This window comes from Neopsephotus bourkii, unplaced genomic scaffold (genome assembly GCF_033783945.1).
Source record: "Neopsephotus bourkii isolate Nb327-2 ecotype Australia unplaced genomic scaffold, CSIRO-AGI_Nbou_v1 NB_122, whole genome shotgun sequence".
Classification (NCBI taxonomy): domain Eukaryota; kingdom Metazoa; phylum Chordata; class Aves; order Psittaciformes; family Psittacidae; genus Neopsephotus; species Neopsephotus bourkii.
In genome coordinates this window covers 772,792-789,793 of record NW_026900639.1, presented here as the reverse complement: position 1 = coordinate 789,793, position 17,002 = coordinate 772,792, and the positions used below count along the sequence as shown (strand labels likewise).

The window sequence follows — 17,002 nt, the reverse complement described above, 5'->3', positions numbered from 1 at the left end:
CAGGATTGAAAGCTCTTCAAACTGCCTGGGTGTACCCAAACCTGAATTGGCAGCTTTTCTAAAGCTTTATAACACCTTATATCTTCTGAAACCCAGATGCATCTGAGAGCCTGCTCATTGCTGCCTTGGAAAGCAAAGCAACCTCAACCCTGGGGAAAGGGGCCCGGTCTCCTCTGGTCCAAAGCTCCCAGGAAGAGGAATCCTATTTATTTCTCTCCTATGCTCCTGGCTCATCATTTAGGGTCCTGCCTTCAGACCCTCCTCTGCCACTTCTCCTCCATGATTGGTGAATTAATCTTCATTCTCTCATACCGGCACTTTCTTGCTAGCATTTGTGGGGAGGGATGTGCAGCAAACTCCCTGCACAGAGGATGCAAGAGGGAAGTCAAAGGCTCAGCAGGCAGATTATAAAGCAGGCAGCCCTCTTCTCATACTCCTGTCAGCAAAGCAACCAGGAAACCCTGGAGAGGGTGGGTTTGGGGATTTTTGTTGTTTTGGTTTTGGTTTTGTGTTGTTGTTGTTTTGTGTCTTTTCTTTCTTTTTCTTTCTTTCTTTCTTTCTTTCTTTTTCTTTCTTTCTTTCTTTCTTTCTTTCTTTCTTTCTTTCTTTCTTTCTTTCTTTCTTTCTTTCTTTCTTTCTTTCTTTCTTTCTTTCTTTCTTTCTTTCTTTCTTTCTTTCTTTCTTTCTTTCTTTCTTTCTTTCTTTCTTTCTTTCTTTTCTTTCTTTCTTTCTTTCTTTCTTTCTTTTCTTTCTTTTCTTTCTTTCCTCCTTTCTTTCTTTCCTCCTTTCTTTCTTTCCTCTTTTTTTTCTTTCCTCCTTTCTTTCTTTCCTCCTTTCTTTCTTTCCTCTTTTTTTTCTTTCCTCTTTTTTTTCTCTTTCTCTCTCTCTCTCCTTTCTTTCTTTCTTTCCCTTTCTTTTCTCTTTCTCCCTCTCTCTCCTTTCTTTCTTTCTCTCTCTCTCTCTCTCTCTCTCTTTCTTTCTTTCTTTCTTTCTCTCTTTCTCTCTTTCGCTCTTTTACCCTTTGCTTTCCCACCCCCATCAGCAACCACCTCCCCCTTTCCGTCCCCAGTCCCTGCCTCCTGGAACGTCACAGCTCTGTTCTTTCATGAGCAGTGTGTGGTATTATGACTCTGGCAATGCTGAGTCCTTCCAGCATGCCTCAAACCACAGGTATCTGACCCTATCCTAAGCCCCATAACATTGATTAATGTCTTGATTCACAACTGATGGGGTCAGCACCATTGGTGTCTGAGATAGGACACAAACCCACTCCCTGCTCCCTCCTTTCATCCCTGCAGACCCCTTTTCTCTTTGCCTGGGGAGTCTGGGGGGGAATCCATGCCAAAAATACCACCAGCAGCAACTGTGGGCAGGGAGTGCGGGAGCTGCCAGAGGCAGCCGGGAGCTGTGCATGGTCAGGGTGCTGTTACAACAAGGCCAGCTCTGTGATTATGGCACATTAAGCCCTCAGTGTGGTACAGGCAGCTCTGGGGCATGACGTCCTCCCAGCTCCAGCCAGTCAGCACCGGCATCCCCCTCATCTCCTCCTTTTGCTGGGCATGGAAAGGAGACACTGGAAGGCTTGACACGCTGCTCACCTGGAGCTGAAGGCAGTCACAGGGGAATGCATGGCAGGGATAAAAGCTGTAGTGGCCATTCATGCCTGAGCAAGAAATGGAGGGGAGGGGGAAAGGTCCCTAAGAGTGAAAAGCACAAGCTGTGACCATTGAAAAGAGGCCAAATCAGCGCTGGAGCATGTTGCAATGGGCATCCATTCACCTTTTGTGGGAGTAAAAGGATCCCAACACTCCAGGGATACTGGGTGGTGGATGGTGGTGGGAGTCCCTGTTTTAGAGCTGTTGATGCCTTGGGTGTGACTGTAGTAGGGAAAGGAGTTAGTTGCATGCCCTTGGTCTCTGTGCATGCCCTATGGACACTCACCCATGTGTGGTCCTGGTGACAATGCTGACCGCTATTATGCAGCAGATTTGGGTGAATAGCAATTACAGAAGGGATGGGTGATTCACCTCCATGTCAGCAGAAACAGGAAAACTGGTAAATGGAAGGATGCAGGGATTCACCTGGGCTGTCTGCTCCTACTCCACCTCAGACCTCTCCTCCACCCAGCTCTGTTCACAGGATGGCAGTCAGTCCACTGGCTGTCCTTCTGGCTTGTCCACTGACTTGTCCCTCTGTCCAAGCCAGCTCCTCTGACTTGGCCATTTTTTCTGCTTATTTGGGTAACTAAGAGCCCTTATTGCCCTGGGAAGTGCTGAGTCAGGTCAGCCAAGCATATGCCCGCATTGACCCTCACGGAGACCCTCTTTGTGTTTAGACTTGCTGGCAAAGAACTACGGCTGGATCCTTACCTGGGTGCAAAACAAGAGCTGGCTCTGTTCCATTTTCAGCAGCTGAAGCACTCTCCCTCCCCCTGCTTCTCTATAAGCCTGAGTAATTTTTTGCTGATGGCAGAGTAAACTACAAGTACACAGTAGTTGTAACTTTGAATGGCTTGATTTCCCACTGCAAGTTCTACAAAATACAAGCAAAAGGCACTTAAAGTTCAATTTGTTGATCACACCAACATTGCCAATGACACCAAGAGATGCAAGGGGAAAATCAGTATAAAAAATTTGGTAGGAGTAGAGAAAAAACAATTACGTATTGCACAGTCTGCTTTAAGTTCTGATGCTAAATTTGCTCAAGTCTCAGAGATTCAGGTATCATGATTTGGCATTCTTTAAGAATGGACACAAATTTATAGCCGAATTAATCCTGTCCTGTGGTTTGAAAAATCCAGTCTGTCAGCATCCCTTCCCACTGTCATCATAGCCAGAAACAAGAGTGAAACTCCTTCCTTTCAGATCCCCCCCCAAACTGCTTTTGTTTAAATGCTTTCAGGAAGGCATTCATTGTACGAGGCAGCCAGCCACAAAATAAGCTACTGAAGCATGGCCGAACACAGTTTGGAGAAGCATCTGGAAACTGGGGCTTGTCATCTGGCCCGGATGTCTCAATCTGCAGAATCCTCTCTTTTCCCGTCCAGATGCAGCCCAGGGCCAGGAGACCAGGACCAGCATGTGCCAGTTGGGCTTCTCCAATTTACCTTCTGGCTCTCTGTATTTCCCTGCAGTGACACTGATTGACATCAGATGAGATTCTCTTGGCCTTTCTTCACTCCACAGGAACACCACTGATTTACGCCAGCAGAAGGCTCTGACCTCTTGAGATTTGTGGTTTCTGTGATGAGGCTAAGGCAAATCACAGAGAAAATCTGATCCCAGGAATGAAACAAAAAAAAAAACAAAACAACAAACAACATGCTTCATTGTGGTGGTGAAAGCCTGATGGAGAAACACCAGTCGTGGTGAGAAATGAATTGGGGATGAAGCTGGTACTCTGCAGTGTGATCATATGGTGGGATGATCCAAGGCTGTTTAACAATGCTACAGCATGAGTCAGAGCTGTACGGTTATACTCACACACTCACTTGTATATACACACATATATAACAGCTTTGCCAGCTGAGGAAATAAGACCTTGATGCCCACCCAGGTTTTGCGGGGTGTAGCCACAGACTGTCTGTGGTGGGATGCTCTGCAGCTGAGAGGGTCCCTTGAGGATATGGGGCAGCTCCAAGGTGCATGAGCATCCATTGCTGACATCCAAAGCCAAGCAAGGGAAATCAGACCTATCCTGCTTTGTCCCCATCCAGTGGCTAGCCTGAGTAAACAGTCCTGGTCATTTACTATGAGTGAAAATAAGCCACGTCTGCACTATATACAGTACATCAGACCCTCTGACCACCTACGTGTGTGCATTTTAGCAATCATGGCTATTTAGACTATCTTAGTGCCTATAGAGCCACCTCTCCCTCTTTTATCCTTTTCAGAGAAGAACAATAAGAATAAAGTATGTCTCCAAATGCAGACTCCTCTGCAGTCCCCACAAGTCCTCTGTGCCTTTGCTGCACATAAAGAGCAAGAAATGGCTGAAAGCACACAGAAAGTCAACGGAAAGAGTGAAATCTCAATTCTTTGTCTCCTCTCCTTACTGAAAAGGCAATTTTAGAGCAAGTCATTCAGTGAGTGCAACCTCGAGGGTACTGAAAGAAAACACAAGCTCAGAGAAAACTTCAGGGATATCAACTACAGGATGTTAAAAGGCTTCATAAGCTGATGGCTCTTGATAAGCCAGCAATTCTAGCTTTTGAAGTTTCATGTGTTGGTCATCTCTTTGCAGTCCCATCTATTATCAACTCCCTCCTGCTTTTATTTTAATCTTTTTTGCTGCATTTTGACTGAGCTGAGTGAAATCACTGACCATGAAATAGATACTCTACGTAATGCTGCTTTATTGATCTTACTCTTTGAGTGCATCCAGGAGAAAGAGGTCATTTCCTTGCAATCACTCTCCATAGCCGGTGTTTCAAAGCTACTTTAGCTCAGTGTCTGAAAGGAGAAATGGTTTGCGATGTAGGAGTCAAGAAGAAAGTCAAGCTAACATTGAAGCAAGGCAGGGGTGTAGGTAGTAAAAGTGGGATAAATGGAAAGAGTACGTGAAGCTCATGGAAATCAGTCCAGTGGTTTTCACTGAGTTCTGAAATTTTATTTGTATCTTTGCAAAACAAAAGAGGCTAGTGGGTATTTGCTCCTAGAGGAGGTCAGGCACTGCCTAACATGTTTCAAGATCAATAAATTAGGTACTCTACAGGTCAGCCTATTGTTTCCTATGTCTGAACAGTCTCAGGAGCCACTGGCCCTGGAGTCTATTCTCAGGTCTTGTGGGTAAGGGAAATGGCAGTGATAGAGTCTGGGTATGAGCGAGCTTGTGCATAAACTTTGTCTTTTGGTGAGCTTCCATGTGCCTGCAGGGAGGGGTCACCATGTGCCTCCCAGGCTGGCCAAAATAACTGTTGCTTCCTCCCTAGTCTTGTGAAAGAAAGCAACAGAAATGACAGAACAGGCTGTCCATGCAATAGGGAGATGGAGCAGGGGAGCAGCACAGGACAGGGAAGTGTGAACAAAATGAGATTCAAACAATTCTTCTGGGTCCATCAGTCCCAGCCTTTCCCAGACAGCAGGGACAGGGTCCTTCCAGCTTCTGACACCCTCCTTTTCCTCCTGAGTTATAAAATGTCCCACTCCATGCCTGCTACCAGAACCATTCCCATCGATGGTGTAGGGGATGGGCCTGGTGCTCTCCTGGGATGCTGCAATCCCTTGAGTGTTCAAGGCATATAAACCAGGTGAAGAGATCAAAGTAATAAGATGATGATTAAATGACTTACTAGTACTCCTGAACAGGAGGAGAGTCCCCCAGACCCCACTGAATCTCGGTTAATTCAATGTTTGTCCTCTAATATATGACCAAGAAGTGGTAGCTCCCCACCATCTCCTGCTCCTTACAAAGTGCCACCTCCCTTGAAGCACAGCAGGCATGAGCTAGGATTTGCAAACCACTCACTTTTCTGTGAAAACATATAGAAAAATATATTTAGGTCTCAAAGTTCAGTGAAGAGGACAGAAGGTTTTATAAGGACACCCAGTGACTTTCAAACCAGGCTTTACAGGTGCAATTGAGGCTGCTTCTTGCTTTCAGTGTGGCAAGACCAAGCAGATACATACACTGAAATGCTTGCAGAGAGGGGAAGGGAGACTGAAGTAAAGATAACATCAAGGAACCCTGATTAGCAACAGGGCAGCCTTGTGAAAAATGAGATAACCAGCCTGCCTTGCATGCTGAGACAGCAACTCCTGTCTCCAGCCCTTGCCCCAGACACTGATCTAGGAGGAGGGCTTTTCCAAAAGGCCAGGTCTGCTTTTGATGATCAGTCCTTATCTGACAGGCAGCTGAAACTTAAGGTCATTACGGTAGAAAGACTCAAAGACACCAAGCACCTTTGAACTTTGAAGGTTCATTTGTTCTGCACCTCAGTAGGGTCAGAGAGGTGGGCTAGGACAGGACGCCTTGTCCTGCCTGACTCAACACCTGCCTTGATTTGGACATAGAGGAAATGGTTTGGCTTGACCATTTCACTGTCCTTGCAAACAACAGGGAGCAGGTCACTGAGTACCAGCTGTGGTGTCTCTCAGTTTGTCTCTCAGCTTGTACTTTCTGAGTCTTTAAGTCCCTATTGATGTCTGCACTTCTAAATACAACGCCTGGGTCCTGTCCACTGGCCCTGAAGCCAAGTGGCATAGCACACCTTATGTCTACAAGCCTAAACTCACTTTTCCCCCCAAAATCCCAAGACTGTGGTTATATCTAATACCCCTGACCTTTTTTTATCCTGCACCATCACTTCGCACTCTGTGCAGGACTCATCTGCTCAGATGAGAGATCCTCCAAGTGTGCTATTGATCAGATGGTGTGGCTGATGGAGGGGGGTTCAGAAGGAGCACAAAGCCTACACTGAGCTCACGTTGTGGTATGTGTATTTATTGCCAACGAGCCGGAGACGTACAGTGTAGTGTGGATCTGTGAAAGGGAGGATCTGGGGGATTTTATGCCGGCATAATACAATTATACAACTATTGTGTCAGGGCAAACCTATGTACATTGCTGACTGCTCCCATGTTGACCCTACTTCCGTGACCCAGTGTCTCCCTCCTGTGACTTGGGGATTCATCCAAGCCTTTGTTGTGCAGATGCCATTCACTGACCCAGCTACAAACCTTCTACATTTATTTTCTTTTTTCTATCTTGTGTTAGTTTTGTGCAAGCTCAGTGAGTTGAATCGGCTCATGGAAGGGTGCACATGGTCAGGAGGGAAGAAGGGAGACACTAACACAGCCCCTGTGCTGCTAAAATGAATTGAACAAGGGATGCTGGAGAGGTGAGAGAGAAAAGGGGCAGAGAAGTCCACTTTCTGCTTTGCTGGATTAAAGGAAAACAATATAGCCAGAAAAACAGGCCAGCCTTGCAGAAGATTTCAACAACTGAATCATCACCTGAATGCTGTCGGAGGGATTTGTGTTACAGGAGGATCAAAGTACAGTCTGTTAAGATGATGCCGTCAGTCTAAAATACTCCTTTCTTGAAAATCAGGTTTCTAGAGGTCAGTCCAAGCTGAGCCTCCAAAGAGAAAGGAAAACCCTAAAACACAGAGCCCCTCTAATCACTGGCAAGGGTCAGTCTGACCTCTGGAAATAAAGGGATTAATTACAAGCCAGGTACATCAAGCATGAGTTTGGGTGTTTTCTTCTCATGATACAAGACAGCAAAGCTCAGTCCAACAAAGCAGGTATTCTGCTGAATTTCAGCCCTGAGGGTAATTTATTTATTGCCACCAACACAAAGATCATCTTTAGTACAGCAGCTCTCACAAGGCCCAGTGAAGTTTGAAGTTTTATGGGTCAAGATCTTTGTTGATACAGTTGGAGAAAGCAAATTCTCCATGTCGGAGCTAAATATCTTTGATATGGTCTAATTTTTAACATAGACTGATTCTGTTGAGTTCTTCCATTCAGTCAGGGCATGCCCTAAGGAATACTTTTTTTTCCCTTTTTAAATAATGGTTATTAATTGAGAGACAGCAAAATTTCCATTACAGCAGGAGCTGAGCAGACACAAACTCTTCTACACTTGCCCTTTTGCAGAGAAATAGCCCATCAAAAAGGATGGGGGATCCCTGCTGGCTTCTCTCTTTGATCCAGACAGTGTCAGAGGGTGAGGGACTTCGGAGGACTCAGGGCTCAAAAGGCTGAGACGAGTCCAGTGACAGCCTTGGGGTAAGGGACCTGCACAGTTTGGTTGTACCTAAATACAAGCTGTACTTCTTCGTCCTCTCCCAGCAGTGTTGGATGAGGATGGAGCTGCTCAGCAGTAATGAGGGATGGTTCCGGGGGGGTGGAATTAAATCAAAGGCAACCGTAGTCTGGCTCTGCTATTTCTTCCTTTTGGTCTTCAGGCACAAGGAAAATTCAAGGACTGCAGGGTTTAGCTGGAGCCATAGCTCTGCCACCAAATCCAGGGAGCTGGATTTCCCCAGCCCTATATCCAAGTTCCACAAGAGGTGCTGTACAACCTCACCCCACATTGCTTGGTCAGAAGCTGCCCATAATAGCTGTGATGGAGAGGGTGTTGTTTCTGTGTGATGTGTGGTGTCTGTGCCCCAAATAACTTTACAAACCAGGGACTGATTTTAATTGAATTTAATGGAGGGGCTGAGCAGTGCATTCTTGAGCAGAGGGAAATCCTTCAGACAGCATCTTTACAGCCTAGTCACTTATCAGTACACACAGCCCGGGAAGATAGGCAATATGAGATGCACAGCTGTGGGATGACTCTCAGCATCGTTTTTCAAAGGGACATGGGAGTGCAGGGTGACAGTGGCAGGGCAGCAGCTGTCTCTGCTTGAGCTGTCTGGGCTGGGAGTACCCCTCTCAGAGACTCCAGACACACCACCCCAGCCGGAATAATCCCACTGATCTCAAAGCACCACCCCGGGGCTGTTTCTAGGAGGCCAGAAACCAAACAACAACTGCCTGGACCTGAAAGGCACACTTCGGATTTCATTTCCTTCAGCCTTGACACCCCTGTGTGCACAGTTGCCCAGTTGCTTTTCCTCTTCCCAAGGTGAGATGCTCACACCAAACCCAGCCTGCTCAGGTCAGACTTGCCATCAGGCAGCTGAACTTTTTTTGGCCTGCGCTGGATGAAATCACAGCCCATGCATGACCCTGACGCAGACGCTTGTTTGCTTTATATTTTGTGGTTGAGTATTTTATAGTCAGGGGATATCTGCTAATCCCAAAGTACAATAACAAAAATGGTATCTTTCATAAATACACGGGGTAGGGATGGGCATGCTCCCAAGTGTGTGTGGAGAAATGAAAATTTCAGACATTGTTTCCCTGCACTTGGAACCTGTCCTTAGTTAATGAAGTTAGGTAGCTAGTTGGGATTTGCAGGTTCTCTATATAGCATTATTTTATTAATATTATTCTTTTTTATTATGGGACATATTCTGCATCAGAATATGATTCTCTTTCCCTTCCAGACATGAATTATTTAACTTCAAATCCTTCTCTTTTCCTGATCTATGAAGATGTGGGTCTGATCAAAGGAACAAGAAACAAGTGAAAGAGTGAAACACTGACCAGCACCTCCTTAATGTAGCTGCTTTGCTGCCTGAGCACTGGGTTCTTGGCTAGTTAGTGATCTAAGTATCACTCTGACATGAACTTTTTGATTTATTCTGGACTTTCCTAGCAGAGATTAACACCAATGCTTGTATGGATGCAGCTTCCTTGGGAATAGAGGCTGGGAGCTTCCTCCAGGTGACCTGGCTGAGCTTGTATTTTATTTGGGTTTTATCTGCAAGAAAAGGTTTCGAATCCCCTAATGATACCCCTTGAATCTCTGGGAGAGTGCTACAGCTTCTCTGCAAAACTGGAGGGAAGCTTCAGCTTTGCCCAAGCAGCCCGAGTGGGGCCAGGGCTGGGGAACCACAGGCTGCAGCAAACAGAAAGGCGTTGAGACCGTTCTGCTGCCAAAAAGCAACCCCCTAATGCGCAGCACCTTCTACAAGGCACTGAGCACTGCTGAGAAGTAAGACCCACACACAGCCGGCTCAGGCTCATCATACCTGTTTCCCAAAAAGGAGCTATTCTGAGCCAAGGCTCTGCAGATGAGTTGTGGACGATGATTATCATCATAATCGTCATTGTCATCATCACTGTCCTCATTGTCATCATTGTTATGCAGAATACCTTCCCTAATGACTGCTGGGTTGTGCACTGCCAGGCTGAGAAGGGCAACGAAAGGAAACAAAGTGAAAACCGAAGGCATCAGCAGACCAAACCATGGAGGTTTTGCCTGGGAGTGGGGCTGGGACACAGGGAGGTTTCTCTGCAAGACAGCACCTTTCTGATAAAATCATAGTGCCTACATGTTAACTTCTCCCGTGCTCTGCTGATGTCAAACCATACTTTTAAAGCTCCTTTTGCACACATCGTATTTTCAAGCCCATATTTACAGGACTATCTGGCTCAGGGCAATTCTGCTTCCCCAGCCCTTGGACCAAACAGCAGAATTAACCCAAATTTACACCCTCACCTCACAAGATTTCAGGTTCAAAACACTCAACTGATAGGTGAAATTCCCCTCACTGTTCAAGCAGGTGTTAATCATGTTCTCCACATGGCAATTCTCTGGGTAGTTAGGGGAGAGCAGATCTTCACCCAGTACTTCTCCTCACATCAAAGACAGCCATCTGTGCCTCTCAGCTGCCCCTCAACAGCTCAAGGCAGAGATCTTGATCTCGGTATGGATTTTGTGTGGCCGCAGGCTCATGGAGGGGGCCACCATTTCTGCAGACATTTTTAACTCTGAGGACTCATTCCCGTAGCATTTTTTCCCCCACCCCGGTTTACAGTGAATGTAGAGACACGCAGCCTGCATGCTGTGGAGAAGTGATTCAGTCCCAGCATCCTGCCCCGTGATGTATCAGTGGCACAGGCAATCAAAGAAACCATTTCCAAGCCCTACTTCAGCATTTTTGCTTTGGAAAGTTCCTTTACTATCATCTTTGCTGGCAAACAAAAGGCATAATGAGAGTGAAAGCTTCAGGTCTGGGATGCATAATTCTCTGCCCGATCTCGGCATCACCAACTCTCAAGTGCAAAACAACCGAGCTGCAAAGACCCCAGCAATTAGGGCCACCGTTCTCAAGACTCAAAGTCTTCCAGCCTCAGACATGTGAATTGTGCCCTGAAGCTCTGAGCAGTGCCTGCCTCAGTCTGCGGAAATCCTCCTGACTCAAACTCACAACATAGCTTTGCTTTGCTTTGCTGGGGGAGTGAATGATTGGGTACCACTTTTAGCTTAGCCCAAAACTGCCACAGAGCCTGTCTCTAAATTAAGTCCCTGCATCCCCATCGTTCTGCAGCTACTCTCATTGATTTTTGCTTGTTGCTTCTAAGAATGAGGCACTTGGTGACTTCTGTTGATAGCAGCACATAAAACACACTCAGCAAAATATCAAGTATATATATGATCCTTCTTATACTGTAGCTATCAAGACATCACCTTGCTGAAATATGCAGTCAACACCATTCAGTGTTTTCGGAGTTCATTTAAAAATCAAGTTAATTTGGGAAAGAAACAACTACAGCAAAAATAAACAGGGCTCTAGGTACCCTGCAAGTTATTCCTTGCCTCACAAGTGGGTGTATAGTGGGGTGACTTGGGGCTGAACTACTCATTCTGCTTAAGGGGATGCCAAAAGGAACACACAACATTTCAGCCCCTGAATTGTCAGGACAACTTTTCAAACCTTTTGGCAAGTCTTTTAGCTGTCAGTACTGAGTTTGAAAAGCATAGGAAGTGTCTGAAACATGCACTTCAGTCTGGGCCTTATTAAACTGAATGGGGTTTCTTGCGGCAGGACCCTATACCAGTACAGGAGTGTATTAGGATTTTGGAAATGCAAAAGGGCAAATAACTCTTGTGCATTCCTTGCCTAGCCTTCCCAGTGAAGTCCCCTGCTTTCTTGTCCCTCTGCGATTCTATGGTTCTATTCTAGAATTATGCCCAGGTCCATCTCACGTTCAGCTGTGACCCAGTTGCCTACCAGTGCTGCTGAGCCAATGGCTTGTGATCTGAAAGTGTCTGTTGTGAGGGGGCTGTCAAAAATAAAATAGCCACTGGGAACATGCGATGGATGATGTTTGGTTCACTGGCTGTTCCTCAGCACCCTCTTGGAGGTACTGGGATGTACTGAGAGAGAGGAGTAAACTGGGAATGGGACTGGTGACGCACTCTGAAGCCTTGCCTGTCTTTTCTGGGTCCTAAAGTTTGCCAAGCTCTAATCTGTTTCATGAACCTGATTTTCACCATTACCAACAAAGACACCAAGTCTAGCAGGAATTTTGGTGATGACTTCAGCGGCAGTAGGGCTGTGGAGGTGGAGGTAGCAGGTGCTGCAGGACTCACACTGTCATGATACATCCCCAGATTCAGATGTGGTCATGGAGATGTTAATCCCACCCCAGAACAGGGGAAAAACCTCAAATGCACTAAAAACAAATCTACAAGTGGTCATCCCAGTTTCCCCGATTTTCTTTGGGTTTTGCAAGGTTTATTTGTGCTTAGAAATACAGCGAGGCAAGGATGGACTGCAACAACGATTGTTTTCCAAGGGGCTGTTTCTTATTTATTGGTGAGATGTTTCCCTCTAGCATGATGCTGGGTGTATGGTCGCAATACCTCCCTAACAGCCCTGCACAAGGTCACAAACCCAGGGGACAGTGCCCAGGGTGATGGTTCCTGGAGGGTCAGGGAAGACCTGGATGTAGCCAGGGTCAGGGTGAGCCTACTCTCTTCCAAACGCATCTCCATCCCTCGTGGAAAGCAGACAACTCTTTAGGTGGTGGTCATGCCCCTTCCTACACCAGAAGGCACTGAGAAATCGTAACAACAGATGTGTTTCCAGGGATGGATAAAGCAAGGAAAGCACGTGTCAGAGCAGCATGCCCATCTGTGGGTTAATATGTGGTGGCCAATTCCATATGACATTTCCCTTCACTTCTGCAGAAAGGCTTTGGAGACCACTCTGGGCTGCAGAGGGGGTCTGTAGCTCTTAGCCCATTCTTCACTGCTAGCATCAAGGCATTTTTGACAGACTTCAGCCCTTTGCTACCTCTGGAAAAATATTGTCTCCTAGTGTATGCAGGAACAGGTGAAAACAGTGACAAGTACTAAAGGGTTAATACTACTTTCATGCTCCTGAGTGTAAACTGTCTGCAAGCCCTGCACTGTAAGGTCCTCTCCAAATTTAATCCCAAAGAGGAAGGTACTGTTTCGCTGAGATTAAGCAGATTTGCAGATTAAGAAGATTGAATTAAAATTAAAGTTGGTGTCTTGGAGAGGGGTGGTGAATGAAAAAAAAGAAAAAAAAGGGAAGAAAATACAAAAGAAAAAAAGAAAAGGAAAGGAAAAGTTGCCCTTTACCCGTAGGTGCCTTTTAAATGATCCCCTAAATGCTGTCCCCAGACTCCTGTCAAACTGCACGCGTTCCTGTCCGGAGCGGTTTAAAAGTGATTCAAACTCTTTTGGAAACACAGACATACAGACGTTTTCATTTCATCTGGTGGAGCAACTCTGAGACCAACTGCACACACTATCTGCCAGCGAAATAAGCCACAGGGCTGAAAAAAATAAAAAAGCAAACCCAGCACTCTGCCTTCTAAATGCTTGATACAGTAAATTACTCATCAAGGAAACAGCCGTGCAAGATCGTTCAAGAATATGAAAGGGAAAGATTGAGGGACTCACCAGAGCGTAGACTGAACTCAAGACGGAGCAGCAGAGGATCAAACCCAGACTGTGATAAACCAGATATGATCCCATATCCAAGAGGCTTCTTCCAGCATCCAAGCTTGCTCAGGGAAGTAGGAGGACGAGAGGTCTTCCAGCGTTGCAGATGATTTCTCCTTCTCCTTCCCTCCCGCCCCCCCTTCCAGAATTTGTGTGTTGTTTGATTGTTTGTTTGTTTCCACAGTTTTAGCCAGAAAGGCACATGACAAGAAACCCCGGTCTTTTGCTCCGTTTTCTCATGGCTGGAGATCTGGGCAGCTCCCGAAACGCAGCCGAGGAGCCCATGTGAAGCAGAGCAACTTCGCTCCCTTCAGAGCTGCAGCCCCTGGTGCTGTTTGTTTTCCGTGTGCATCTGTCTCGTAGCAGAAAAAATCACATCCATATGTCAAAACTGCTCTTCTGTTTCCTTTTTATGAGGCAGTGGGAAGTTCAAATAATTTCTTTGTCAAACGCAAACACACAGAAAGAGGGAGAGAGAGGGAGGGAGGGAGGGAGAAGGCGAGAGAGGGGTGGAAGGGGTGGGAGATTGGAGAGGGTGGGGGAGGCTTTTAACCACTGCTTTATTTTTAGATCCAGTAATTTTATCTTTTAGTTTCAGAGGGGTTTGGGGGTGTGCGCGGAGGGGAAAGCGCTTTGTTGTTCTTTTTTCTTTCGCCTCTTTTTTTTTGTTTTCGGCATGCAAACAAACGGCAAAGTCGAAAGTTACAAAAAGCAAAAACTTGGAAATATTTTCACTTAGCAATTACCTTTTCGCAAACAGTGGTACTCTGGGGGCTTTTTCCTTGCATATCCCGGCGCGTTTCAGCTCCACAATAGGTTTATTCTGCCAGCCTTCAAGGTTGCACTGCGTTTTAGTTACGAATAGGGGTGGTTTATTTTTTTGCTTCTCTCTCCCTTCTCTGTCTCAAAGGATCTGCAGTTTCAAAAAGCCGATTGAGTACGGCATGAAAGCACGGGGCTGAAATATCGCTCCCCCTCCTTCGCCACCCCCTTTAAGTAGTTTATTTTAGTTTTGTTTTTTTTTTTCTTCCCTCGGCAGAAACTCTTTTCACTTCGCGAAATATTCTGAAATCCTCGGGTTTTTGTTTTATTATTATTGTTATTGTGTTTTATATGTATATATATATATATATATATATATATACATTCTCTACTCGCGCACCCGCGTCCTCCGTCCCATGCCCAGGACAAGCCCTCAGAAACCTGGCAGAGGAGCCCGCAGCCTCTCGCGGCTCTCTCGGGTCTACCCGGACGGGGATCGTGTCGCTGCCGAGCCCCCTCCAGTACCCGGGGGAGCCGCCGCTCCGCTGCCTCCCCTTTCATCCGCTGCTACCCGCCTGGATTTCACCACTTTTGAGGAGTTTCAGGGCAGGGATGTTACTCCCAGCTCAGCCGGCCGGTTTCATTCATAAAACTAAGAAGAAAGGAAAAAAAAAGATTTATGTGTGTAGTAACGCCCCCCCCTCCCTCCCCAATCTCCCCAAAGCCAAGCAGCCAGAGGTTTTGTTCAAGAGCCGAAAGCAAGCTACAGCAACCATCCCCTTATCATTTTTAAGACGTGGGAGGAGAACCGAAGAGGGGAGTGGGCTGGAAATCACACGGATGCAGCACGCGAGCAGACACACACGCAGGCGGACACGGGGCTCTGCGCTCCGGACTGGCTCCTTGGGGAACTTTGGAAATCGAGTCGTGGTGGTGTTTTAGTTTTTTTTCTTCCCCTCCCCCTTAATTTTTCTTGCTTTATCTTCTTTTTGTGTCCCTCCCTCCTCCCCCCTTGCATTTTCTTTTTTTTTCTCCTCCGTGGTTTGGTGATTTTCCGGTGTATTTTTCCGCGCAGAAGCAGCGGTTCTTTTAGAGGAGCTGAACGGAGGCAAGGGAGGGAAAAGAAAGAAAAAATAATAATAAAGAAAAAAGCGCGCCAACCTCCTCTCTAGGTCTGTCAGAGAGCAGACGGTAAAAACATCAAGTTTTCGCAGAGTGGAGCTGTGTGCATTTCTGTCTTATTTTTTGGAGCAGAGAAAAAAAAAGAAAGAGGGAAAAAAAACCCTCCACAACCAAACTCTACAGTTCGTTTGTTGCTTGCTTTTTTTTTTTTTTTTCCCTCCCTCTTTTTTTTTTTTTTTTTTTCTCACCGCCCCATGGCTGTGAATAGGTGCCTTCAGCTAATTTTATGAAAAGGGGCTCTTTCCAAGGCGAAGGTAGAGTAGGGCTTCCTGTAAGGGGGGGTGACGGGGAGGGAAGTTCTGCTCTTGATGCAATCTTTTCCTCCACCTCTTCCTCCTCCTCCTCCTCTGCCTCTGCCCGCCAGCCCCGGCGGGTCTCCCCGGTTGCGGGAGGAGCGGGGCCGGTGTAACACCCCCTCGGCCGGGCCCCCATTGGTTGGTGGTGCCAGGACTGGGAAGTACGGGGTCAGTCCTGCATCCCTCCCACCCATCTCACTCCGGCCCATTCCTGTCCCATCCCCTTCCCTGCGGCTGTCGGGGGACACAGGCCTCTAGCTAGGGAGAGGATGCGGGGAAGGGGGGAAGATGGGGATAGAGAAAGGAGGGAAAGAAGAAAGGGAGAGACATGGAGGGGAGAGTTGAGTATTGGGATGATGAAAGAGGGAGATTTAAAAGCAATAAAGCCATCCCACCCCACCCCATTCACATCTCCCAAATATGTTTTTCAAGCTCTTGCAGCATGGAATATATTACAATGATACTTACTGGGGAGAGGGGTTAAAGAATGGGTGGGGGGTGTGTACTGGTTTGAGAGGGATTCCTTGGGGAATCTCCAGGCAAGTATTTCCAGCTCTTCTGGGGTTTGTTTCTTGGGTATGGGTATGGCTCATGTCAGCCCAGTGTTCCCAACCTGGGGGATGGAATGGGAGGAGAGCCCGTGTCCCCAGGGAAGCCTTCTGTGTGCTTAAGTGTGGGGTGGACCGAGCAAATATGTACTCAGGGCTCTATAGTCATTCTGAGAAGGAGGAAAAAGAATCACTGCAAAGTTTCAGGGACCCCATTGCACCTCCCTTGCTGTTTTTTTCTCTTGGAGAGACAGAGAAGCAGGCAAAAGCCTTGTGCATTAGAATGCCCTCACCTCCTGCTGCTACCAGGAGGAGGAGGTGGTGATAAGGTTTAGGGAATGTCTACATCCAGATTATCGTCCCCTACCTCTATATGGTCCCTCATGTACGGAGTATGGGACTGGACTGCGGATGCCTCAGGGCTGGTATTTATTAATTGAATGATTAAAGGCAGACTACTACCTAACTGCTGAAGCTGCACAAGGGGAAATTTTTGTGTTTAAAGGTTGCCCAAGAAGCATGGCAGAGAAATCTGACTGTGGCCACATCTTGCTCTCATGGTCACAAAGGCTACGAGGAATGTTTTCCCGCATTCCCTTTATCTACAAGCAAAATAAACTCCCACCTCAGCACTCCCTAGATCCAAAGACAGCCCCCTGCCAGGTACATCAGTCAGGGTATAATTCATTTTTCCCTGCCTGTTCCTTTCTGAGAGGATGGGAGGTGTGAGGGCCAGAGCTATTCTTTGGAGGGGTGGCACTGCAGCCTGGTCTACAGGTGGGTTTCCCCAGATAGTAGCTGTAATCCTCCTCCTGGCTACTTGAAGCGAGGCAAAAGAGAAGAATGACAAGGTACTGCCCTGCGTCTCCATCCCTCTCTCAGATGCTACTG

General features: G+C 46.8%; 1 protein-coding gene and 1 long non-coding RNA gene across 3 annotated transcripts in view; both read right to left on the bottom strand.

Annotated features, from left to right (window-relative positions):
- PTH1R (parathyroid hormone 1 receptor) overlaps window positions 1-13,440 on the bottom strand; it is a 111,675-nt gene extending 98,235 nt beyond the window's left edge. Inside the window, exon 1 of the mRNA XM_061365787.1 lies at window positions 13,282-13,440. Coding sequence (XP_061221771.1) covers window positions 13,282-13,356 — 75 coding nt within the window. The 5' untranslated portion in view covers window positions 13,357-13,440. The remainder of the gene's footprint in view (window positions 1-13,281) is intronic.
- A 30-nt stretch (window positions 13,441-13,470) lies between these two features.
- On the bottom strand, window positions 13,471-15,080 carry LOC133218958 (uncharacterized). 2 transcript variants are annotated; one of them, XR_009727312.1, is made up of 4 exons: window positions 14,949-15,080; window positions 14,611-14,737; window positions 14,070-14,236; window positions 13,471-13,675 (listed from the first exon to the last, which is right to left on the bottom strand). It is a non-coding gene; the product is annotated as an uncharacterized LOC133218958 (long non-coding RNA). The 2 variants fall into 2 exon arrangements; XR_009727311.1 differs by having other exon boundaries at window positions 14,611-15,080.
- Window positions 15,081-17,002: the final 1,922 nt, after the last annotated feature.